Source organism: Nesoenas mayeri (genome assembly GCF_963082525.1).
Source record: "Nesoenas mayeri genome assembly, chromosome: 5".
Classification (NCBI taxonomy): Eukaryota; Metazoa; Chordata; class Aves; order Columbiformes; family Columbidae; genus Nesoenas; species Nesoenas mayeri.
Window position 1 is genome coordinate 49,335,544 of NC_137548.1, and position 25,770 is coordinate 49,361,313.

General features: G+C 39.2%; 1 protein-coding gene across 5 annotated transcripts in view; it reads left to right on the forward strand.

Annotated features, from left to right (window-relative positions):
* Positions 1–19,485, forward strand: part of CPT1A (carnitine palmitoyltransferase 1A) — a 53,995-nt gene extending 34,510 nt beyond the window's left edge. For all 5 annotated transcript variants that reach the window (XM_080345381.1, XM_080345384.1, XM_080345380.1 and 2 more), the window contains 7 exons: positions 422–538; positions 1,388–1,552; positions 2,791–2,925; positions 8,807–8,959; positions 9,973–10,077; positions 12,207–12,299; positions 13,740–19,485. In XM_080345381.1, coding sequence (XP_080201507.1) covers positions 422–538; positions 1,388–1,552; positions 2,791–2,925; positions 8,807–8,959; positions 9,973–10,077; positions 12,207–12,299; positions 13,740–13,826 — 855 coding nt within the window. In that variant the 3' untranslated portion in view covers positions 13,827–19,485. The remainder of the gene's footprint in view (positions 1–421; positions 539–1,387; positions 1,553–2,790; positions 2,926–8,806; positions 8,960–9,972; positions 10,078–12,206; positions 12,300–13,739) is intronic.
* Positions 19,486–25,770: the final 6,285 nt, after the last annotated feature.

Below are 25,770 nucleotides of genomic sequence, written 5' to 3' on the forward strand. Positions count from 1 at the left end.
TAGACTATTCCTTGATGAACAAGTTTTGACAGATAAAAAATTTGTAGACATTCTCTAGAGTTAAATTGAACAAAGGTTGTGAAATCTAAGTCTGATTTTTGTACTGCTAGTAAGTTTAAGGTGTGTTTTTGGTTTAATAATTTTGAATAATTCAGTAGCATCTAACAAAGTGCACCTGAGTAATTGAATAGGTGTTTGTGCATACCTGGTATTCCTTCCACTCAGAACACAAGTGAAAATGCCTTAAAATAAGAGGTAAAACAAAGGGCTTCATTTGCTGCTGTTTTCAGTATTTGGAAATAGATTGTATGGTGTATTTCACTACGGACTGAAAATGGATTATATTGATTTCATCATTAAATCCTAATTCCACAGCACTATGTAATATGTTGCAATTCTGAAGAAGTATCATTCTTTGCAGAATGTAATGGCAACTGAGTATCTTGAACTGGGCTATTCAGAAGATGGGCATTGCAAAGGAGATACCAATCAAAATATTCCTATTCCTACCAAACTACAGTGGGAAATTCCAGAGGAAGTAAGTACAGAATAGCTTGTGCTTTGAGGAAGACTTTCCTCTTTTCTTGAGCAGTCAAATCATTTAAGCAATTACTGATAACCCTATAAATCAGCTTTAAATTCCATTGAGTCCTGTAAGATGTGTATTTCACGTGTGGACATAACTCAGTTTACTTAAAAAGATACCAGGGGGTTTAACATAACTTAAATTCTGGCCAGGAAATGCCAGCCTTTTACTAGACACTCTCTTGGTTGGCCACATGTCAAAATTAAGTGGCCACTTATTTTAAATAGTAGCTATATTAATATGAAATTTAAGTTCTTGAGGTTTCATTCCTATTGTCACAACAAATGCTCTTGTGTAATAGTTCTTGAGATCAGCTGTCTGTTTTGTGTTCAAAATTCTGTATACATATTTAATAAGGTTTGATTTTTTATTTTTTTTCTCCCGAGTTCAAGACAAAATGCCATCACCTATTTGGATTTTAATTTTGAATAAAAAAGGTAATGGTGGTGATATGTTTGAGCATGGATTGGAAGCCACACAACTATTGCCATTCTAATCTCTGTCAGTCATTCTTTTATGTTGTAGTGATCTGAACAGTCTTAATGCTGGTGTTTTTTAAAGTGTAATTTTTGGATGCTAGATGTGTATTGGCTTAAAGCTTATTTTTAATTAGCTCTTTGAATTTTAACTTTCTGGCAAAGATAGCTTCTCCTTTTTCTCCAAGGGGAGATTATTTAGATAATGATGTTCCTGGCATGAATAAAGGCATAATTTCTTATTTTTCAATTAAAAATACTTACACTTTTTCAACAGTTCTCTCAAATGCTACATATGCCTATAGATATTTATTCTTTATTTTAGTGCCAAGAAGTGATTGAGAGGTCTCTGAGCACTGCCATAGCTCTGGCAGATGATGTGGACTTCCATTCATTTTTCTTTGATGCTTTTGGGAAGGGACTAATAAAGAAAGCAAAAACCAGCCCTGATGGCTTCGTGCAACTTGCCCTGCAGCTTGCTCACTATCGGGTAAGAAGAACAGACTGTTTCTGGCTTACAGAATCTCATTAAGTTTGGGTGTACCATGTTTGTGATAAAGTACTTGAGAGTAATCTTGCACTGCTTGTGTAAGGTTATCAAAGACATTCAATGGAAATTCCTATAAACCCTAAACAGATTACTACCTGGAAATGAATTGTCCAAAGGTTGGTGTATTGACACGCATACAGATTATTCTCCTCTGCATAGTTGGTCTGTCCCTAGGCATTTTGCACTAGATATGAAACTTCCAGTAGCTGTGTTTATAATCTAAACAATATTATACTTACCTTTTAGTTCGGAGTCACCGTTATTTCAGTAGTCATGGACATTCCCCAACAGGATTAACAGAAATGCCTGCCTGTGTTTTCTTCTGTTAGTTCGGCTTTTCTGTAACTTGCTTTTAGAAAACACCAGTGCAACAACATGCAATGTTTTTCATTTTACTTTCTATTTGTCACTGTTGAGATACGGTTCTGCTTTTTTTTTTTTTTAAGTAATTCCAAATACTTTTTCAAAGCATGTTGATTTTCTGGCTGCTATCACCCCTTACAGTCTTTCTTACAACTGGTTAGGGTAGCTACACAGCGAATAGTGTGATTGCACACCCACCTTTTTTATTTGATCTCTTAATCTGAAACTGAATAGACTTTCATGATCAGTTCTGTCTACAGGTAGAATTACTAACGTGTTAGATAAACTTCTGTTGTTTGGCAACTTTTAATCTGTAGACTGTGTACATCTACAGGAAATATGGAAGCCACACTTCCTGGTTTTGCAGGCTGTTTTCAGTTCTCACATTCTTGAAAATCCCCACACTGTCATACGTTTTCATGCTATTAAACTTAAGTGAAAATACTTTTAAGGATGTTACAGTTTTCTTGATTAGTTACCACAGCTGTGTTAATTAGCAAGCCACTGAACTTTCAAATAGGTTTTTGATAGCCTTTAAATCAGCTTATGTTATAAGCTAAAGAAAACTGAATATAAAATGCAGAGGGTACTCGTTGCTAGTTTGGTTATTCTATTAGTGTTTATCAAATGCCACTACTAATCTTATTTTTGCCTTTATTATATTTTCTAAGGCTGTTAATGGTGGGCCACTAAAAACTTAATGTTGAGTTTAATTTGTGGAGTGATTAATATCCTATCTGCTTACCTTGAACTGTTAATTAAGGAAGTGGCTAAGTCTGGCTAAATGTTTGAGTTCTTATTTTTCCCTTTTCAAGGACATGGGAAAATTTTCTTTAACATATGAAGCCTCTATGACACGCTTGTTCAGAGAAGGCAGGACCGAAACTGTTCGTTCATGTACTGTTGAATCATGTAATTTTGTTCGAACCATGGAAGACCCAACTGAAAGTGTAAGTTCACGGTACTGGTGCCTAATACAATCTATAAGGCACATGAGTTATTGTTGCTTTTTCCATGCGAGAGACGGAACCTGACACACCAATGTGATGTTCACAGAGTTCACTTTATTGTTGGACCAGGCTAGCTTTATACCAAAGCTGCCCTGTCCACATGCCTTGCAACAATGTGATTGGTTGTAACTCGTGCTATACAATAACGTGATAGGCTGCATGTACTGTCCACGCGCTCTGCACGTGTGTGTCCGGCGATCGCTCATTCATTGTTACCTTCTAATGGGGCTCCTCTCGTTTCTTTTGTCTCTGGCTTCACCTCTCGGCCAGGCTGCCGACAACCCCATCCCCCCCGGGGCAGCGGAGGGCTCTACCACTACAAGTTATCACTAGATATCTATATAGGTTCCTAAATAGGTTTTAAACACTTGAAGTGATGCCTTTGTTTTTTAGGAAAGAAGTGCAGCATAAGGTAATTGTCCACATTTTCTGTCAGTATGGCAGAAATTCAAGGCTATACCAAAAGAGAAAACTTAGTAACTTAGCCAAAGATGCTGCTTCTTACAGTTCCTAAAATCCAGAAAACTGAGATGACTTGCAAAACTCATATACAGTTTTGTAAAACAAGTAATCTCATACCAGTTAAGCTTTCCTTTCTGATAGTGAAGCAAGTATTATTCACAGGAAATAAGTAGGTGCTCTTATATGTTGATTTCAGTGGTCTTTTTAATCTTTCTTGTGATGTTCTGATTAGCAAACAAAGGAAGCATGGTCTAGGGGAAAACTTACTGGCTTGGAAAACTTCAACAATACTGCTTAAATGTTTGCTGTCAAAATGGAAGGGTAGAGGATGTTTGTCTTGAGGACTGTCTGTTCTTTAACCCACTGCTAATCACAGTTTTCACAGATACAGTTGATGAAATAAATTATTATATTTGCAGGTTTTGCTAAGCTGAAGGGCATTTCCAATTCTTTAGAGTCAATAAAAATTTGACCTGAAAAAGAGGATTTTATACAATAGGAAGGTACTCAAGGTATTGCATCTAGGCTTGTGTAACAGCTGCATGGGTAGAAGTTCTAATGAAAAAGGTCTAGGACTATTATTAGTAACAGAACACTGACATAGCACAGTCAGTGCTATGCGACTAGGAAAAAAGGATCCCTTAATTTAGTCTTGCCCTTTATTTTTAGTAGTCTTTTGTCTCTGCACTTTTTTGTAGTATAGCATTAGCTGGGGTGGTTTGTCCAGTTTTGAATACCACACTTGGGGTATGGATGGATTGGAGAGAGTATAAAGGAAAGCAAGAAGGATGGTTAGACACCTCTGAAGAGGATCTGTGAGGAGAGTTGGAACTTAATTATTCTTGCTTAATCTAAAGAAGAGAAAACACTGTAGAAGAGGTAGGGAGCCAGACTGTGCTCAAGAGGATAAAAAGGCTGATGCAGAGATGATCAGAAAAATCTGTTCTCTGTCCCAAGAAGTAACGGACTTAAATTTCAGAAAGAAACACATTAGGGAAACATTTTCTGCAGGTAAGGATAATGAATAAGGAGGGAAATAGCAAAAAGCCTGAAACAGATTACTTGGGGAGGTTGGTTTTTTTCACTTTTAAAATTGTTAAAAGTAAGTTACATAATGGTTCTTCAGGATGAATAGTTGAGGTTCTTTCTAGCCCTATGATTCTATAAATAAATATTACTGCAAGAAAACAGATGCACATAGAACCTCTTTTTTCTCCCTCATCTTTCTGAAAGTTCTGTGCAAGTAAAATCCCTGTGGATTTCTCAATATGCTCTGCTGGGAGCTGTGATCAAACCAGTGCAGGTCTGGAAATCCAGCCTTGCACATAAATGTATGCCACAGCTACTGTACAACTACCCTGTGTAAGTAATTTTTACATAGTCCTAATATTAGAATTACTGCTATTACACATCTCTGCAGTTAATATCTGCATTTGCGTTAAAGGAGTAAGGTAGCCCCATACATGGCAAGATCATATATATATATTGACTGGAATGTGGTCATGGATGACTGCACCGTTTTCAGGAAAGACAGGCCAGCCAGGCGTGGTGGTGGAGTTGCTTTCTATGTGAGAGAGCAACTACAATGTACTAAATTCTGCCCAGGAGCGGATGGGGAGCGAGTTGAGAGTGTATGGGTCAGAATTAGGGGGCAGGCTGGCAGGGGTGATACTGTTGTAGGTGTCTATTACAGGCCACCAGATCAGGCTGAGGAAGTTGATGAGGCCTTCTATGGGCAGCTGAGAGTGGCCTCACAGTCACAGGCCCTGGTTGTTGTGGGTGATTTTAACTTCTCTTATGTTTGCTGGAAGGACCATTCAGCCAGCCAGCCACAGTCCAGGAGGTTCCTCCAGTGCATTGATGAGAACTTCCTCATGCAGATGGCGGAGGAGCCGACTAGGAGAGGTGCACTGCTGGATCTCATCCTCACTAACAAGGAGGGTCTGGTCGACACAGTAAAGGTTGAGGGCTGCCTGGGCTGCAGTGACCAGGAGATGGTGGAGTTCAGCATCTTGTGTGGCAGGAACAGAATAGCAAGTAGAATTGCAACCCTGGACTTTAGCAGGGCTAACTTTGGCCTTTTCAAGCAATTGCTGGGGGAAATCCCATGGGCAAGACTGCTTGAAGGAAAAGGGGCCCAAGATAGCTGGATTGCATTCAGAGATTGCTGCTTCCACGCTCAGGATCAGAGCATCCCCACATGTAGGAAGTCAAGGAAGGGAGCCAGGAGGCCTATGTGGTTGAATAGGGATCTGTTGGGTATGCTCAAGCAGAAGAGGAGAGTTTACAGGTCATGGAGGCAGGGGCTGGCCACTTGGGAGGAATATAAGGCTGCTGTTAGAGGATGTAGGAAGGCAGCTAGGATAGCCAAGGCCTCCTTAGAATTAGAGCTGGTGAGAAGGGGCAAGGACTGCAAAAAGAACTTTTTCAAATACATAGCAGATAAAACTAATACCAGAGTGTAGACCTATTGATTAATGCGGTGGGGGCCCTGGTGGCAAAAGATACGGAGAAGGCAGAATTACTGAATGCCTTCTTTGTCTCTGTCTACTCTGCCGGAGGCTGTCAGGGGCAGTCAGCATGGCTTTACCAAGAGTAAGTCATGCTTGACCAACCTCATAGCTTTTTATGAGAATGTAACAAGGTGGGTGGATGATGGCAGAGCGGTGGATGTGGTCTACCTTGACTTCATTAAAGCCTTTGACACAGTCTCCCACAGCATCCTCACAGCTAAGTTGAGGAGGTGTGGTCTAGACAATAGAGTAGTGAGGTGGGTTGCAAACTGGCTTAAGGAGAGAAGCCAGAGAGTGGTGGTCAATGGTATGGAGTCTAGTTGGAGGCCAGTATCTAGTGGAGTGCCTCAGGGGTCAGTACTGGGGCGAATATTATTCAATATATTCATTAACGATTTGGACAAGGGAATAGAGTGTACTATCAGCAAGTTTGCTGATGACACTAAGCTGGGAGGAGTGGCTGACACGCCAGAAGGCTGTGCTGCCATCCAGCGGGACCTGGGCAGGCTGGAGAGTTGGGCGGGGAATAACCTGATGAAATTTAACAAGGGAAAGTGTAGAGTCCTGCATCTGGGCAGGAACAACCCCAGGTTCCAGTATAGGTTGGGAAATTACATATTAAAGAGCAGTGTAGGGAAAAGGGACCTGGGGGTCCTGGTGAACAACAGGATGACCATGAGCCAGCACTGTGCCCTTGTGGCCAGGAAGGCCAATGGCATCCTCGAGTGTATTACAATGGGGGTGGTTAGTAGATCGAGAGAGGTCCTCCTTCCCCTCTATTCTGCCCTGGTGAGACCCCATCTCTAGAATATTGTGTCCAATTCTGGGCTCCTCAGTTCAAGAAGGACAGGGAACTGCTGGAGAGGGTCCAGCGTAGGGCAGCAAAGATGATTAAGGGAGTGGAGCACCTCCCTCATGAAGAAAGGCTGAGGGAGCTGGGTCTCTTTAGTTTGGAGAAGAGGAGACTGAGGGGTGACCTTATTAATGTTTATAAATATATAAAGGGTGAGTGCCATGAGGATGGAGCCAGGCTCTTCTCAGTGGCAAACAATGATAGGACAAGGGGTAATGGGATCAAGCTGGAACACAAAGAGGTTCCACTTAAATTTGAGAAAAAACTTCTTCTCAGTAAGGGTGACAGAGCACTGGAACAGGCTGCCCAGGGAGGTTGTGGAGTCTCCTTCGCTGGAGACATTCAAAACCCGCCTGGACATGTTCCTGTGCGACCTCACCTAGGCGTTCCTGCTCCAGCAGGGGGATTGGACTAGATGATCTTTTGAGGTCCCTTCCAATCCCAAACATACTGTGATATTATATATATATATGTATTATATATATTTTTATGCATATATATATATATATATGTATCAGACTTCATTCTGCTCACTTGTTTTTTTTTTTGCTATGGTTACTAGAGACGTGATTCTTCTTAAGACTTGTTGATTCATTATTGTCCTTCATCTGCAATGATCAAGAACAGAGCTGAGGAACCCTGCCTTCATCATGCAATATTTGTTTTTTATGTGTTATGAAGATATTAAAGGCATTTATATATTATTTTAGAAAACCTTGTCTGCTGTTAGTGCTTGCTTCTACTTTTCTCTGGGTTTTTCCTTGGAATTTTCCATGAGCATTTGTATCCTCCATGGACTCTCCACAAAGCTTTACATCTGAATGCCAGTGGTAGGCATGGTTAGTATGATCACAGGTTATTGATTAATTTCTCATGCTGGAGTCAAATAAGCAGTTTACTGTGTCCCAAATGAGTGGTGTAAAATGTAGTGATGCTGGAGATGAGAAGTAACAGGTTGCAATATACTCTGTGTGTTGCATTCCACATTATAAAATCGTAACAGAATGGCTACCTAAGTGTTTTGTACAGGCACTTTCAGCACTTGCAGTATTCATACAGTGTACATAAAATCACAGAATATCTCTAGTTGTATGCGACCTGTAAGGATCATTGTGTCAAACTCCCTGCTTCTTGCAAGGCTACCTAAAATTAAGCTGTACGACTAAGAGTGTTGTCCAGGTGCTCCTTTAAATCTGACAGGTTTGGTGCCCTGACCACTTCCCTGGGGAGCCTGTTCCAGTGACTGACCAGCCTCTCATTGAAGAACCTTTTCCTAATGTCCAATGTGAACTTCCCCTTGATGCAGCTCCATACCATTTCCTTATGTCCTATAGCTGGTTACCAGAGAGAGAAGATCAGCACTTCTACCTCCACTGTTCCTCTTTTGAGGACGTCTGTAAGACTGCAATGAGGTTACTCCTCAAGCTTCTCTTCTCTAAGCTGAACAAACCAAGTGACCTCAGCTGTTCCTCATGAGTCTTGCCCTTGAGACCTTTCACCATCTTGGTCACTCTCCTCTGGTCACACTCTAAGGGTTTGATGTCCTTCTTATATTGAGGCACCCAAAACTGTTCATGGACCCCAATACCTTCAGTGTTGTCAGTCTGTCTTCTAAAATGGCTATTGCCACTCCAGCTTTTCTTAAATGATGTTGAGATTTGTTCTTCAACTTTTTAAGGCCAGTGTCTCTAGAAACTAAGTATACAATAATGTAGCAATCTTGAGTTGTAATTGTGTTTGATTCTGAGGTTAGATCACACTTAAAATACAAATTCTGTTTCATTATGCAGTATTTACAGCAAGTAATAGTTGACACTTGCTACTATCTGTAATTGAATACATGAGGTTGAAAAGCAAGAGGATACTAGTAATTGGTTAGTTGCATGCATTGTCTTGTACTTGACCCCTAAGCCTTGAGAACCTAGCTTCTGCAACTCCATCCTCAACTCAGTTCACTTAACTGATCTTTCTTCATTCTTTTCTTCATTGTTAGAGTGAAAATAAGCTTAAGTTATTTCAGCTCGCTGCTGCCAAACATCAGCACTTATATCGTCTTGCCATGACTGGTGCTGGCATTGACCGCCATCTGTTCTGCCTTTATGTCGTGTCGAAGTACCTTGCTGTAGATTCTCCTTTCCTTAAGGAAGTAAGTGACTTTTATTGATAACTATTGATTACATTCTTTACTTAGTGTTTTGTGGTATCTGCTTACGTACTTCTACAACTCTGGTTTTCCTAAAAAAAAAAAACAAAACAAACAAAAAACTAAGAGTTTAGCGAGCATGACTAAACATCTGCTGGTGTATCACAAGTTAGTTTCATTTTGTTTTATAATAATGCTTTCTGTGAGCTTTATAGTATAATATGCATTGTTAAGGATTGCAAGTATAGTCAGTATTGCAAAAAAATATTGGTTGCTTGTGGTTTTTTATGTATTTTCAAGGCAGTACAACAGAGCCTATGTTCCTTCTCTGAAGAATGTTCTTTTGCAACTGTGACAAAATAACTTTCCTTTAAGTTACTGTGAGTTAAAGGAATTATATGTTGCATTTTTTTTTTGTTAATGCACAACATTAATGTCACTCTGTATTACATGACAAATGCTTATTACTTAAAGTAGATTTTAAGGTTGGGTTTTATAAAAGTAATTATATTGCACTTGTTCATGTTTTCTGCTTCCAAACTAACCTATTCACATTTGTCTGCTTGCCCTCCTAAATGTGAGTAGTGGCTAAGTCAAGAATAAAACAACTTTTTGCAAACTTTCCAGACACGTGTGAATTGTTAGAGATTTTACAAGCTTCTAACTTAATGTAGTATCTTACCAGGATTTGAATATGGTTGTTAACAAGACTTGTTATACAGAATTTACCAGGCTATAGACCAGATTAATCGGTTTTGAAATAGCATTTCTATTGAAAAAACTTCTATTCTCTTTGAGGAGTTGATATCAGAACCTCATATGGTAATGGTTTGCATATCAGAACAAGCGTAGCTGTTTCTTTTAAGCTTCTTAATTTTTCATTCAGTCGAAATGGGAAGTTATCCTTAATATTGCTTTGAGTGCTTTCTAATGTGATCTTGACTAGCTTTTGAGAAAGTTGCATGTTCTTAAACAGTGTATTTTACTTGTTTGAATCTCTTTCATATCTAATAAAGGTTTTGTCAGAGCCTTGGAGGCTGTCAACTAGTCAGACACCACAGCAACACATTGATCTAAAGAAGAACCCTGAGATGTTATCCTGTGGTGGAGGATTTGGACCAGTATGTTTGCTAAGTACCACTTCGAAACAGTTTTATTTTGAATATGCCAGTCTAAAAATTTCAGATCTGTAATATCTTAATGTTTTTTTCCCATGATGTGGCTGTGTTCAGAAAAATCTGCATCACCTTTTTTTCATATCGACTACAAGAATGGATTTTTGTTAAGGAAATGCACAGTTATCAAATATGGTACAGGGGTCCATGGCAGAGAGATCTGAGGAAGTGAGGACTTCTATCACATTACCTGTGTCCAGAGTTTCTGTACATCGGGCTGTTATTACAATGATAAATGCCTTATTACTTAAACTAGACTTTAAGATTGAGATTTGTAAAAGTAATTATACTTGACTTGTTCTTTATGTTTCCTGATTAATTAAAAAATGCATTCATGCTTTCCTCCAAACTAAGTTACTCACATTGCTCTGCTTGCCCTCCTAAGTCTTGAGTAGTGGCTAAGTCATAGTAAAATAATAATAATAATAAAACCACATTCTACAGCTTCTGTAGATTTTCAAGAAACTAGTGTATTGTTAGAGATTTTATAAGCTCCTGACTTGCTGTAGTGTAATATCTTACCAGATTTTTATATGGCCATTAATGATAAAAAACATAGTTTAAAAAAATCTGCTAAGCAGACTTTATGTGGCTATAGTCTGGATTAATAATCTTGAAAACAGATTTTTTCGAAAAGCATTGATCTTGAAAGAACCATGAGAGGGATCATAGGACTGTTCTTTGCCACAAAGAAATTAGGATTGACAAGTACAGTGTATTTTGGCTGTTTTGTCACGCTAGAGGTTGCTTCTTTGGTGGTTTTACTTTACATATTCATATTTCTGAAGCAGCTTTCAGTAGTTCTTGAATTTGGAATGAGTTTAAATTGCAGTATCAAGGAAGCCTATCTTTTGCAATACTGCTTGTTAATGAGAAACTGGCTTGCTCCAGCAGATTATGAAGTCAGTACTTAAAAACCCCCAAAAAGGTATGGTCTGGCAATACAATAGGTTTTTGGCTGCATGAATTTCTAACAGTTTTTCCCTTCTGTTTTTACAAATGCTACATTAACTGCTGCCTTGTTACTATTTCTTCATTTCTTTAATTTCCTTCCTTCAGTTGTCTGCCTCTCCAAATAACCCTGCATATATTTTCCTTCATCATTTCTTGTATCCTTACAAAAACTGTGCTTTGGTTTGCTGAAGCAGCCCAGAGATTGAGTACCTCAGGCTTTCCATGTATTGTTTGTTTGTTTGGTTGTTTTTTTTTTTTAAAAAAAAACCCACACAAACAAAAAGTGAAAACACCAAACAAACAAAAACCAACCAACCAAACAAACAAAACCCAACAAAAACAAAAAACAGACAAACAAAAAACCAACCAACCAACCAAAAACCCCACCATTCTGTAGAATATAAGAATATAGCCCTGTAGCACTAATGGAGAGAAGACAGTCAGGCTGCCTAGCAGCAGAGAGCTTGAAGGTTGTGATCCTTTGATTTAGGAAGGAGAGTGGCAGCAGGATAGTCTGTGTTTACTAGTTATTCTTTAAATATAAGAGCAGACTGAAACTTGAGACAGTTAATGCTGCTAGTGTTGAAATCAGACCAGAGCTCTGCTCATGATATGGGTGTTTAGAATCATATATTTGCTGTAGAGTTGGATGACTTTGGACAAGTTTTCATAATATAAGGCTTGTATACTCCATATTTATGTACTTGTGTATGTTTACATCTGCAGAGTGATTCAATGAAACAGGATGTTTAGGTATAAAACTGAACTATTTTATTTCTCTCTACTTAAGCACTGGAATTGTATAGCTGCTTAGGACTAGACCTTGATAGAAGGTCTTTGAACAAGTATTCTATTCAAAATACTAAAGCTGGGAAAAATTACAGACATATATTCAGAAACTATGAATTCTTTGCACTTCATATGAGACTAGAGCTGTTTCCTTAAGTGGAATCAGTCTTCAGAAATTATGTATTAAATGTGGAAACTTAATTTCTGCTTGAGGAGAAATTGCAACTAATTTAAAAACTGCAAAGTAAGAATTGTGGAATTATGTATAAGATCATTTAGGAATGGAAGGAAAAAGAAAAAGTTTAGAACTTGTTTTTCTCTTCTTCCCCTAGGTGGCTGATGATGGTTATGGTGTCTCTTATATTATCTTGGATGAAAATTCCATCCATTTCCATGTCTCCAGCAAAATATCATGTTCTGACACGGTAAGGGTCTGTCCTTTGCTATGGTTTAATAAATCTGTTTTTATATCCGCTTATAAAACTGTTCTACTCATTGTCTAAAAAAAATTTATAGGACTTGCAGCATACAGTTATAATGTGTTTTTTCATTCTCAACATAGGCTATTTTGTTGGGTATGGTTTTTCTTTTTGTCTCCAATTATATATATGTAATAGCTTTATGAACCAAGGAAATCATATTCTATTTCACTTATACTTTGAAGCATAAAGAAAGTATATGTTCCAAGGTCATATTTACACCAGCTCAAATTCCCTGGAACTCATGAAAAATTACTTACATCTTTCCCATAACAGTAAGATGGGTGTCTCCTGTTTTTTGTTATTACACCTTTGCTTTGATTTGTCTCTGGCTGCAGTTGTAAAGACAAAGTAAAATGTGTGCTGCTTATTCTTTAAATCTTCTTGGTTTAAATAATGGTGAAAGAAGCTGGCTCATAAGTTGTAATCTTTGCTTGAGAAACTTAATTAATCAAAAAACTATTAGAATAACACCCATTATTAGAATGTAGTAGATGTCATCTGTTCAATATCTTGATTTTGCAGAGGCCTGCTTTGAGTGAGTTTCAATTCATCTTTCCCCTTTAGATTTCTGTGCCTTCAGTAAACGTGCTGAGTTTGTTCAGCTGAACTAGTTTTCCTCTTTTGACTTTAACTTGTCTGAGAGATCTTGGTGCCTTTGGTTAATCATTAAAGATTGGGAAACACAACTTTGGTTTTTGACAGTTCAAATTGTTCTTTAGATGCCTGTTAGCTTGTACTTGAAATTTCCCTATATTTTTTACTTACTAGTCAATTCAAATGTCCATAAAGAAAAGGCAGCATATCCTGTAATGTAGCTAATGCTTTGTATTTGTAATCTTAATTTCTCCCTTGTACTATTCATCTGACACTTAGAATAAACAAGTTCATGGTTTGTTTACACTTAGATAATTGTGATTTTTTCATTTTCAATGTAATTTCTCAATGGTAAATGATTCAGGATTCTGATAGAAGTCAAATACAAAATATTTTTCTGCTCTTTCAGTACTTCTAGGCCATTAGTTGTACACTTTCTCAACATTATTTTGTTTTTCGAGAATTACCTTTTGCAAAATCCTGTATAAAATCTTAATGCTAAAACACAGCTATTTTAAAGTAACAGAAAGCTATAGGTGCTTCTGATTGCAAAGGGACATGATCTCAGTTCTGTTTGTAGGAAAGCAAATGCATAATGAAGAACTCATTAGTCAGTAATACCACAAATGTGGTTTAAATTTTATAGCATTAAAATTTTTGTGGCTTAAATCCCTCATTTTATGGTAAAATACATGTCCTGTTTCTGTAAGCTCCAGAATGACCAAATGTTAAAAGATTCCTTCTTTTGCCTAAATGAACTTTGGTTTTGTTTTTTGTTTGTTTTTAAAGGATTCTCATCGTTTTGGAAAAAACATCCGAAAAGCAATGGTTGACATCATGGGTTTATTTAATCTTAGTAAAAACTGTACCAAGTGATTTGCCTTTTGGTGCCAAGCAGTCTCCTATTGTTGGGATGAGAACTCTTCTGAACAGTGAATGTGAGACCAAGGTTTGTCAAACAGTAGCTGGCAAAGAAACTGAGTCAACATCTTCTTCATCACCTATGAAAACTTTAGAAGTATATTAAATGTTTCATTATTTTCTTTTCAATAGTTTGGAAGAGTTTATTTCCAGAAATGATGACTTTAGAAATCTTGTATCTTTCTAGGGATGAAATACAGTATAATTGTATGAAGTCATGTATGTTCTAACTCCTGTGGTTTTCTCTTAATTTGTATACACTTGCTCTTTTTTTTTACTTAAAATTAATCTACTTGTATTCCAGAATCAAAGGAAGAAAACAAAATGTTTTAAACTCAAATACTAGAAAAAGTTAGATTTGCTGTGTATTAATAGCAGAATATTCTTCAATGTATCTGCTGCTTTATGCAATGAATGACAAAACTTGTGGCTGTTTACCTTCATTGGGCTTTGTTGTGGCTTTTTTAAAAAACTATAATTTCTGTAAAACACACACAAAAAAATCCATGATATAACCCACCTTGACATACCAAGTTGTAGAAATCTTTTGTTTTTTTCAAACAAACAAACAAACATCATATAGTGCTGCATCAGGTAGTAGAATGTAGCAGGTAGTAAAATTAGCAGGTATCACATTTTTTCTTACTACTTACAAGCATGTTTGCTGCACCAATGATTTTATTTCCATAAAAATAAATGGAGCAGCATGCTTGTTCATGCAAGTGCCTTAAAAAAAAGATACTAAACCCAGGAAAAAAAGCTTATGCTGGGAGTAGGTTTTACATTGTCTTAGTGGCAAAGGAGGTGAAGTAGTAGTAATGTAGATCTAGTTTTCAAATTACAAGTTAAGTTTATGTGGCATAAGTAGATTTAAATGTTGCCATATGGTGGTTAGGTGTTTGCTATAATTAAATGCTCCCATCTTAAATAGCAAATATCAGTCCCTATGAAATGCAGGAGTGTTAGGGATTCGAAGGGACCTCAAAATCTAATCCAATCCCCCTGCCATAGCAGGAACACCTAGATCAGGTTAGTCAGGAATGTGTCCAATCAGGTTTTGAATATCCCCAGAGGAGGAGACTTGACAACCTCCCTGGGCAGCCTGTTCCAGTGTTCTGTTACCCTCACTGTGAAGAAGTTTCTTCTTGTATTTAGGTAGGACCTCCTATGTCCCTGTTTGCACCCGCTGCCCCTTGTCTTATCAGTGGTTGTCAGTGAGAAGAGCCTGGCTCCATCCTTGTGACACTCACCCTTTACATATTTACAAACATTAATGAGGTCACCCCTCAGTCAAACCCTTTGCGAAGCTAAACAGACCCAGCTCCCTCAGCCTTTCCTCAAAAGGGAGATGCTCCACTCCCTTAATCGTTTCTGTACTTCTGTGCTGGACTCTCTCAAGCAGTTCCCTGTCCTTCTTGAACTGAGGGGCCCAGAATTGGACACAATATTCCAGATGCGATCTCACCAGCACAGAAGAGAGGGGGAGGAGAACCTCTCTTGACCTACTAACCCTTCTAATACACCCCAGGATGCCATTGGCCTTCTTGGCCACAGGACACAGTGCTGGCTCCTGGTCATCCCGCTGTCCACCAGGACCCCAGGTCCTTTTCCCCTACACTGCTCTCCAACAGTCATTCCCCATCTTATACTGGAACCTGGGGTTGTTTCTACCCACATGCAATACTCTACACTTTCCCTTGTTATATTTCATTATTTTTTTCCCTGTCCAAATCTCCAGCCTGTCTACGTCTTGCTGGATGGCAGCACAGCCATCTGGTGTGTCAGCCACTCCTCCCAGTTTGGTGTCATCAGCAAACTTCCTGACAGTGCACTCTATTCCCTCATCCAAGTCATTGATGAGTGTATTGAATAGGACTGCTCCCAGTACTGACTCTTGAGGGACTTCACTAGATACAGGCCTCCAACTAGACTCTGCCATATTGACCACAACTCTCTGGCTTCTTTCCTTCAGCCAGTTCATAGTCCACCTCACTACCCGATCGTCCAGTTTAGCTGCAAGGATGCTGTGGGAGACAGTGTCAAATGCTTTACTGAAATCAAGATAGACACATCTGCTGCTCTGCCATCATCTATCCACCTGGTTATGTCTTCATAAAAGGCTATGAGGTTAGTTATGCATGACTTCCCCTTGGTGAAGCCATGTTGACTGCCCCTAATGACCCTCTTATCCTTGATACGCCTTGAGATGGTGCCAAGGATAAGTTGTTCCGTGACCTTTCCAGGGATGGAGGTGAGGCTGACCGGTCTTTAGTTACCCGGGACCTCCTTCTTGCCCTTTTTGAAGACTGGAGTGACATTTGCTTTCCTCCAGTCCTCAGCCACATCTCTGTTTCCCATAACTTAGCAAAGACAAGGGAGAGTGGCCTAGCAATGATTTCAGCCAGCTCCCTCAGCACCTGTGGGTGCATCCCATCAGGACCCATGGATTTATGGATGTCCAGATTGCTTAATTAGTCCCTTAACCCAGTCCTTATCAACTGAGGCAAACTCCTCCATTGTCCCAAATTCCTCTGGGGCCTCAGGGGTATAGGGCTCCTCAAGACAGCTTCCAGCAGTGGTAGACAGAGACAAAGAAGGCATACAATAACTCTACCTTCTCTGTATCTTCTGTCATCAGGGCACCCACCTCATTCATCAGTGGGCCTACATCGCCTGTAGAGTTAGTTTTAACTGCCATGTATTTGAAGAAGCTCTTTCTGTTGTCCTTGACCCCTCTCGCAAGTTTTAATTCTAAGGAGGCCTTAGCTTTCCTAGTTGCCTCCCTACATACTCTGACAACAGACTTATATTCTTCCCAAGTGGCCAGCCCCTCCTTCCATGATCTGTAAACTCTCCTCTTCCACTTGAGTTTGCCCAGCAGTTCCCTGTTTAACCACGCAGGTCTCTGGGCTCCCTTCCTTGACTTCCTACATGCTGGGATGCTCTGATCTTGAGCTTGGAAGAAGCAGTCCCTGAATGCTAACCAACTGTCTTGGGCCCCTTTACGTTGCCATCCATGACCACATTCCAGTCACGTGAGCTGTCGCACCGTGTCTCTGTAATTGCCACTAGTTCATGATCTCCTAACTGAATACAGGTTTCGAACTCCTCCTGCTTATTCCCCGTGCTGTGTGCATTGGTGTACAGGCATTTCAGGGAGCGAGCTGAACACACTGATTTCACTCTAGGGGTGTGGGAGGCCGCCTGGTCTTCATCAATACTAGAGTGCTGCCCCACAGCACCACCCCATCCCTCTTCAAATCTAGTTTAAAGCTCTGCAAATGAGCCTTGCTAATTCCTGTCCCAACATCCTTTTGCCCCTGTGAGATAAACCCTTCCCATGTATAACTGTCTGGATCGGTATCTTACAAAACCAGCTGTTATCAAAGAACCCAAAGCCCTGCCTGTAGCGCCAGTTTTGTAGCCAATCATTTATGGACTGAATTCTTCTACTCAATCCCATGTTGTCACCCAAAAATGGAAGGAGGGAAGAGAAAATAACTTGCACCATACTCTTTCGCCAACTGTCCCAAGGCCCTGAAGTCTTTCTTCATTCCCCTCAAACTATGGGTTGCAGTTTCCTCTCCACCTGTCTGGAAGAACATCAGTGGGTAGTAGTCTGTTGAGTGCACCAGGTTGGGGAGTGCCCTGGTGATATCCCTTATCTAGGCCCCAGGTAAACTACACATTTCTCTGTGATGAGAGTCAACTCTGCATATTGGGCCCTCTGTCCCTCTCAGAAGTGAATCGCCTACTACAATTACCCTTCTTTCTTATTGGAGGCAGTCTTGAGGTGTGGAGTCAACTGCCTCTTCCTATGTGACCTCACAGGTGGACCTTCAACCACATGCTCACCTACCTCTTCTTCAAGATCCAGGGCTGCAAACCTGTTACAGAGGGGCAGCTGGGGAAGCAAAGCAGGTAGGGAGGGGGCTTACCTGTGACGCCAAACTAGAACTTGCTTCCAACCCTCCTCATCTTTTTGGTCCCCCACCTCTGCCTGACAGCAACAGGGCAGGGGCTGTCCCAGGTCTTCCCCCTCTGCTTGACAGAGTGGGGGTCCATCACCTTTTGGGGGTATCTCCCTGGGGTCTTTCTGGTTGTCACGCCAGGGAGTTACTCCACCAGTCAATCTCCTTCTCACAGTCCTTGATGGTCCTCAGTCTCTCAACGTCCTCCTGAAGTTTCACCATCATGCCGAGCAGATGTTCCACCTGTTCACACCTCATGCAGGTGGAATGCCTGCCTCCCTCCCCTGGCAGAAGCAGGCTCTGGCACTCCCTGCAGCCTAGGTGTTAAAACACCCATACATGTATGTTTGAGGTGGGAAACCACAAAGATCCCAGATACATACTTAAGTAAATGCATGCTTACATAAATCTAGGAACCCTCACAAGACTTGTCCAGAGCCACTCATTCTTTGATTAGGTACGGTGTGTGGGAAAGGACACTTTGAAATAAGCCTTACTGTGGCAGGCAGGCATGGCATTGATCAAACTACTGCAATGATTTTATAGTGATCTGTTCTTCTGGAGCTGCAGAAATAATGCACTGGTTTTTGTTTGTTTGCTTTGTTCTTTAATTGACCACTGAACAATCTCTGCTTAAATTAACATTAGAGCATATTACCTTGTAGGATTTTCTTTAAGAAACCTTAAGTTTAGATCTGACTCTTGGGATTTAGATGTTTCAAGTCTAATTGTAGTTAGTGCAGTTATCAATGCAATTTACATTCTTGGAGTGTATAATTGGCACAGAAAGCTGGTTTTTATTGTAAATGTTTTAAAAATTTTGTGGTGTTAAATGTATTTTTTTTTAATTTGGGATAGATTATAATTCCTAAACAGACAAGATTTTATTTCATTTTCTTTAAAATGTCAGCAGTATGTAAATAAATTCATATGCTTTTTGGATGTAAATCTTAAAAATCCACAGCAAATATAGGTTATTAATAAATAGTTAATATAAATCTTGATGTTCAATATTATGTACATATAGCAAAACTGCTTGCAGGAATATAACTGAAATTAGATATGAATGCACCTTCTAGTACAGTGTACTTTATAATAAAGTAAAATGTTCACATTCCAGAAAAACTATTAATTTGTTACTAAAACCTTTGGTCACTTATTCTCAATTAGTGATTTAACAACTCAAAGTTAGCGTTGAATAGGTGCTAGAAGTCAGGTTGGATGATAATAAATTGACCTGTTTATTAAGTAGCAGTGTAGAAGTGGAATACCTTGAATGTGCGTTTTCCAAATTTCTTATTTCAGCTATTTCATGCCAGAAATTAGGAGAGCATTAAATGCATGTAGAGGCTACCATTATCCAGGATTAACACTGTTCCAAACTAAATATTTTTTTAAGGGTTGGATTTTTTGAGGGACTAAGGAAGTGTGTGCCTGACCCTGAAAATAGTGGTTCTAATTTAGCCTTTGTACCAATCCTTTTATCATATAAAATATATTAATTTCAACTAGTTTTCTTTATGTTTTTTTTTTTTCAATTACTCTACATCTATGGTTTGTTATTTACATCCAACAATTTGTCTGTATTTTCTACCCTCTTCTGTGACTTCAAATAATAAAATAAAATTTCACAATTACCACTACTTAGTACAATGTTTAATATCTTTTGTATTTTCTTCCCAGGTCCCTTGCTGCTGTTTCTGGACTTGTGAAATCATTGCTATTAGATCCTGTTAGGGGTGGTAGTTGTAGACTCAGTTTATTTTAGCAGTGATTTAGGCATGTCTTGCTAGTTTTAATAGGGAATGTGTTAATGAAAAAATTTTCAGGTTCACTAGAAAGAAGAAACAACATAGGTCCTACTTTAGATGAGCTTTTTCATGGGATCCAAATAACCGCTGGAATGTATCTGTGAAACGTTCTGTTTACAAGCTAGTGGATAGCACTGGTTTGATCTTTACAGTAAATAATCCATAGAATATGAATGGTAAGGCAGTGGAGAACTAGTTCATGCACAGAAAGTTAACGCTGTTAAAAAGTTAGTTTTATCTGAAGAATACCAGTATCTGAAAAGTCCTTTGAAATCTCATTGAAACAGTTTAGGAGGATTTTTCTTACCCTTTCATGTGATGTTTTTTGAATTGCTATTTTATTAAAAAACTAAACCAAAAAACAGAACAAACCCACACACACAAAAAAAAAACCCCAAACAACAACATACCACCAAATTGGTTTTTGTAATAGACAAAAGTGTTAAGCTTTTTGCTTTTCTGGGCATTGCAGCGTTCACTATATAAAAGAAAACAATGATCACAGCAGTTTCAGTTTCACACTTCATCTCTCAGATACTAATAGTCCCTGGTTGTATTTTAAACATCTCCCACCAAGGCTGGATACTGAAGTTGTAAATTGATACGTTCAATCTGCACAGAAATGCTGTATGGAAATTTCTTAACACAGCAAATACTGATTTATTTGGAGATGTTTTTTCTCCTCTTCCCTTTGCCTGTTTTTAAGGGTGGCAAGTGTAAGATGCATCTTAGAAGATTTGCTGTAGTTGTGCATGATGCATGGGATTAATCAGGTCTGGCTGAGATTAAATCCTGTTGGGAAGTATTAGAATAAAAAAAAAATTAGCTGCTAGATTAAACTTTTGAGGAAGGAGGAGAAAGTATGAGGTTTCTTTCTTCTGTTTTGTTTTTCCCTCACTTTCATGGCTGTAGACCAATGTAGGCCAATGGGGTGGAAGTTGGTAACCAAAAGCAGAAGGAAAAATCAATTCTGGTTTCTTCTTGGATTAACTGTATGGTGCGAGGGCGAAAACTCGTGGACTCCACACAATCCAATATGAATTCAAGTGAAGCCATTTATTAGAGAAACAAGCCTCCTTATATATGCAGTTATTTCTTGATCACACGTCCACGCTCCAAGCATGCATTAGCTGATTGGATATTGTCTGTGTTCATGAGCTGTCCACGCGCCCGAGTCTCACTGCTGTTTTTCAGCCTTCGGGCTGGCCTTGAGATTCCTTTGGCTAGTTCAGAAATAAATCTCTATCTAATAGAAACCCATCCATACAACAACCTCAAGAAAATCCCTCAAATCTCCCACAGTATGGCACTTCATGGATGACGGGTACTTTGAAATTATTTTGGGTATTTTTTGTTGCTGTGGGTTTTTTTTAAAAAACACAATTTCCTAAAAATGAAGACATTAATATATAATCTTAAAATTAAGGTTCATTTCTGCTTTCAAGGAAACCTGTCTTAAATGGCCATAGGTAGTGGTGCATTTTCTAAACTCTGAAATCTTTATGGCACTGGGGTGACAATTCCAAGATTTACATAGTGAGTTGTAAGGGCTCTAAGACCAGAAGCTGGAAGCCAGCTGTTTCACAGAATCACAGAATGGTTGAGGTTGGAAAGGATGGCTGGAGGTCATCTGGCCCAACCAGATGGTTGCCCAATACCATGTCCAGATGGCTTTTTGAGTACCTCTAAGGACAGAGTCTCCACAGTCTCCCTGTGCAACCTGTGCCAGTGCTTGGTCACCCACGCAGTGAAGAAGTGTTCCCTGATGTTCTGAGAGAGACTCCTGCGTTTCAGTTTGTGCCCATTGCCTCTTGCTCTGTCACCAGGCACCACAGGAAAGAGCTTGGCTCAGTCTTCTTTGCACCCTGTCTTCTTTGCACCCTCCCTTCATCTCCAGGCTAACTAGTCCCAGCTCTCTCAGCCTTTCCTTATAGGAGAGATAGTCCAGCCCCTTAATCATCTTCATAGCTCTTTTTTGAACGCTCATCAGTATGTCCCTTTCATACTGGGGAGCCCAGAACTGGGCACAGTACTCCAGGTGCAGCCTTACTAGTGGCGAGTAGCACTCTTCTACATGGATTACAATAACCTATTACTCAGTACCAGGGTCCTAGTTAATTTTTTACTCCTTGTAATGCGAGCTAATTTCCAAGGGAAGTTATACTTTAAATACAAAACAAACAAAAAAATCCCCATAGCCCCCAGCCAAATCCGCAGGTTGTGTGTAGGCACACTGCTGCTTCCGTGAACGGAAGCCCTCGGCCGCGCTGGTGGTGGGGGCGGGGGAAGCTGGAAGCCGCGCTCTGGCGCATGTTTAGCCTCAGTGAAAGGTCTGTTCCCCCCACTCCCTGGAGGGCGGACGCCAGCTATGGAGGAAGGTGAATTGCCCGGGGAAAGCGGCAGAAACGTGCCCTCTACTGAGGGCCCGGGTTGGAGGTGGGGCTTATCCATTTCCCTTCTGCCTTGGAAACTGACATTGTAATGCGGAGTGAGGCGGGGAGGGCAGCTATAACTTCTGGGCAGGGCTGGTTTCCCTTCCCTTCCCTTCCCTTCCCTTCCCTTCCCTGCCCTTCCCTGCCCTTCCCTTCCCTGCCCTTCCCTTCCCTGCCCTGCCCTGCCCTGCCCTGCCCTGCCCTGCCCCGCCCCGCCCCGCCCCGCCCCGCCCCGCCCCGCCCCGCCCCGCCCCGCCCCGCCCCGCCCCACGGATATCCCAGAGCTGGTAGTGATTGATTTGTATGGGTGAGAGAAACGAGCTTTCAGAGGGCTGCTATATCCCGGTCCAGTCAGGGGGACATGGGTAGCTTGACCCTCCCTCTATTTGCCTTAGTCTAAATCCAGAAATAGTAGTGATGGCAGTGCAGATGGATCTTGGACTGTATATTTTAAGTGGTGGCCTTGTGATACTCTGGGTAGAGCTGCTTTGGCTTCTTTTGTCTGTAATGGCAAAGTGACATGGCGAGTACAGGCAAGGTTTGGGCTTAATGTGCTTTTTACTGGCACAAACTTAAACCAGCATATAGCTGTCTATGTCAAATTTAATTTATTTTTTTTTTTCACTACTAAAGCCAAGCGGCAGAATTCTCATTTAAGTCTGAATGCTGTTAATGTGTTTAAAAGTTATAAAGAATGTGTTCTTAAGGTAAAAGCAGGTTGGTTGTGTTGGCATGGTGCCCTATGTTTTCTGAAAGCTAGATTCAGAATCCAAACAACCTCTTGCAGTATTGTTTTTAAGTTTCACAGTTACGTGTTAATCGAGTTAATCTTAAGTATTATATAAATGTTTTGTTTGGTTAAGATTATTTCATTCATTTATAGACAGAAAAACTATTCAGAAGAAAGCTGAAATAGAAAATGTAATTGTCTTCAATGAAAAAAAGTCAGTATGAACCAGTTGACAGTCTGTCCATGACTATGGAGAATCAGATATTGCTTGATATAAGATCAGTAATAGACAGTGGGCTTGTAACTGAAGTATTTAGTCAAAATAGCCATGTTAGTTCTGAAAACTTTAATCTGGAAACTCCAGTAATTAATAATCCAACTGAAGAAGGATTGCTGTCTAGTCAAGACAATCATTTAGGCACTGCAAATGTGGGAGAGACTTTGTTAGATCACTTCAAGTATCCACTTACCATTGGCAATCAAAATACAGTATTTAAAGTTGAAGTGTATCCGTATGGAAACAACAGCTGTGATGATGAAGATCTTGAAAATTACAAGGAATTAAATATACCAGAAGCTGAACATATGCATTCACCTTATCTGCCTTCAAATGGTGTCCACATTATTTCTTCATTAACAATGCGGCATAAAAATTGCAGTGTTCCAACCTCAAGCATTTTCTCTCCTGAAGGAAAAGTCAATCAAAATGTCAGAATGATACCAGTAAGATTAAGTGGAACAGAAATTTTTTATATATTCATGCTTATTTGTGACTTAAATGTGGGGAGTTGCCAGATTAAAACTTATATGGGCTCCACATAATGTTTAAAATTCTTTCATAAATTTTATACTAGGACAACCTTAGCAGTAAATACAGAAGTAAATTTGTTTTGTATTTCCAGAAATAGCATGCCGTGTCTGAATGGTGTTCTGTTTTGTCCATGTTATTGAGCTGTTATTTTTAAATGGCTGGGTAGTTATTTTCGTCATTAAAAAAAACTTACCATGTCGCAAATACACCCACTTTGGTTTTATATATTATCATATATATTAGCAACCATTAGATACTTGTACAAAGTAGAAATAGGATATTAACTCCTGTTCTTTAGTTCCACAGATTAGACACTTGTCATCTTAAAATTTAGAATCCAAATGAGTTTAAAAGTAACTTATTTGCAGCAGTAAACTGTAGGCTTTATTGTTAAATCTCTGTGGGAAAAGTAGTTTTCTAAGAGAGAGGGCTTTCCCACTGCTTACCACATTTGGCAATTTTTCTCTATAGTTTGAATTTGCATTTTCTATGTTGAATCAATGACTATCTAGAAAGGTATGCAGCATAAAACTTCTTATGATGCTCACAGGACCAAATCCATCTGCTTAATGCAGGCTATTAATATGTAGAATACATATGTGTCCTCACATCTTTGTTTATGAATGGAGAATATAATCTGAAGAAATCTCCAAATTTTGAGTTTGTACTGTGGCTGCTTCTAGAAGGGCACTGAGGTTTTCTCTGAGAAGCTATCTTGAAATAATTAAGCATAACCGTGATGTTTTTTCCATGTTAATATTTTGACAAACAGTGCTGTTGTTAGATTCAAAACTCAAAATCATTAAGAAAACAAAACAATACAAAAAGCAAACAACAACAACAAACAAACAACAAAAAAACCCACCACCACAATGCCAAGCAAATGAAAACTCACAGAAATTACTTGATTGAAAATGAGATCTGTTTTTCCCTTGCAGTATCCCACCATGGTGCCAGGCTGAAACCAGGTAGCAGTTGTGAGGCTGTCTGTGCTGGAAGCATCCTATCACAGAAATGATTGCTGACACTAGTGTGTTTCTCAGTGCTGTTTCATCCTGAGACGCTTGAGGTCTACCATGGCAGTTACCTTAGGTGTTTTGGTTTTCTTCCTGATTTCAGGTTATGGTTATGGTTTAAAAGTGTCTCTTTCTTGGAGGTTTGTTTACACACATGCTCAATATTATCAGTAGTCCTTTAATAATTGAGACCTTAGATCTTTCGAATTGTTAATAAGATTTAAGACTGGTGGAAGACTCTAGAAAATAAATATGTGATTACAGCATAGCAGTTTCTTTCTTCAAAGTCACGTTGAAAATAATGAAAACGTGTTAGTCTCTATACAAGGAGTTAACTAGACATAGAAAAAAAACTTTCTGACCACCTCACTTCCTGGTATCTTTACAGTTTATCACACTAGATCTGTATGTTTCCTTAATCGGCACTGTTTCTTGAAGGTATTACAACAAAATTCTTATCATGTTACTTGTGTAATTTTATTGAAACAAAGAAAGCTGATGGGTTGTCCTATGCTGCTTGCTTATCCTCCTAAACTGCTGTCTGTATTAAGAGAGGGCACAGCACGCACAGAGAGCAAATTGTCTAGGTCAAACAATGTCAGTTCTAATCCGAAACCAGAAAAAGGCTGGTTTGATTTCATTTTCTGTTCATTTGGTTTGTTTTTGAAAATACTAATGTAGGTATTAAGTATGATGCTTTTATAGTTGTAAGTACATTAGATCTGAACCATATGTTGAACAGAAAAAGCAGAAAAAATATTCAAGGTGTATAAAAGTATCTGGTAATGCTGACTGGCTGGCAGCATCTATGTACTTAATTATGTAATTAAAATGTAAATAACTTCCAATTTTCAAGGTCACTTTAAGTCAGTTTTTTGTTTATTCATTTGGCTTTTAAAAATGAATCATTTAATGCAGAAAATAATTTTAAATAAAACATTCTTTTCTTCAGGTGTTCAGATCATTCATACCTCCAGTTGCAGGTGAGAATAAGTGTATTTGTTATGATCAGTTTAAAGGGATCCAAAACAGTACCTCACAGTTACAAAACTTGACCAATTGCTTAAATGAGGACTGAGGGGGATTTTATTTTCTTTTTCTCCTCTTACAAGCTTAGTGAAGGCCTTA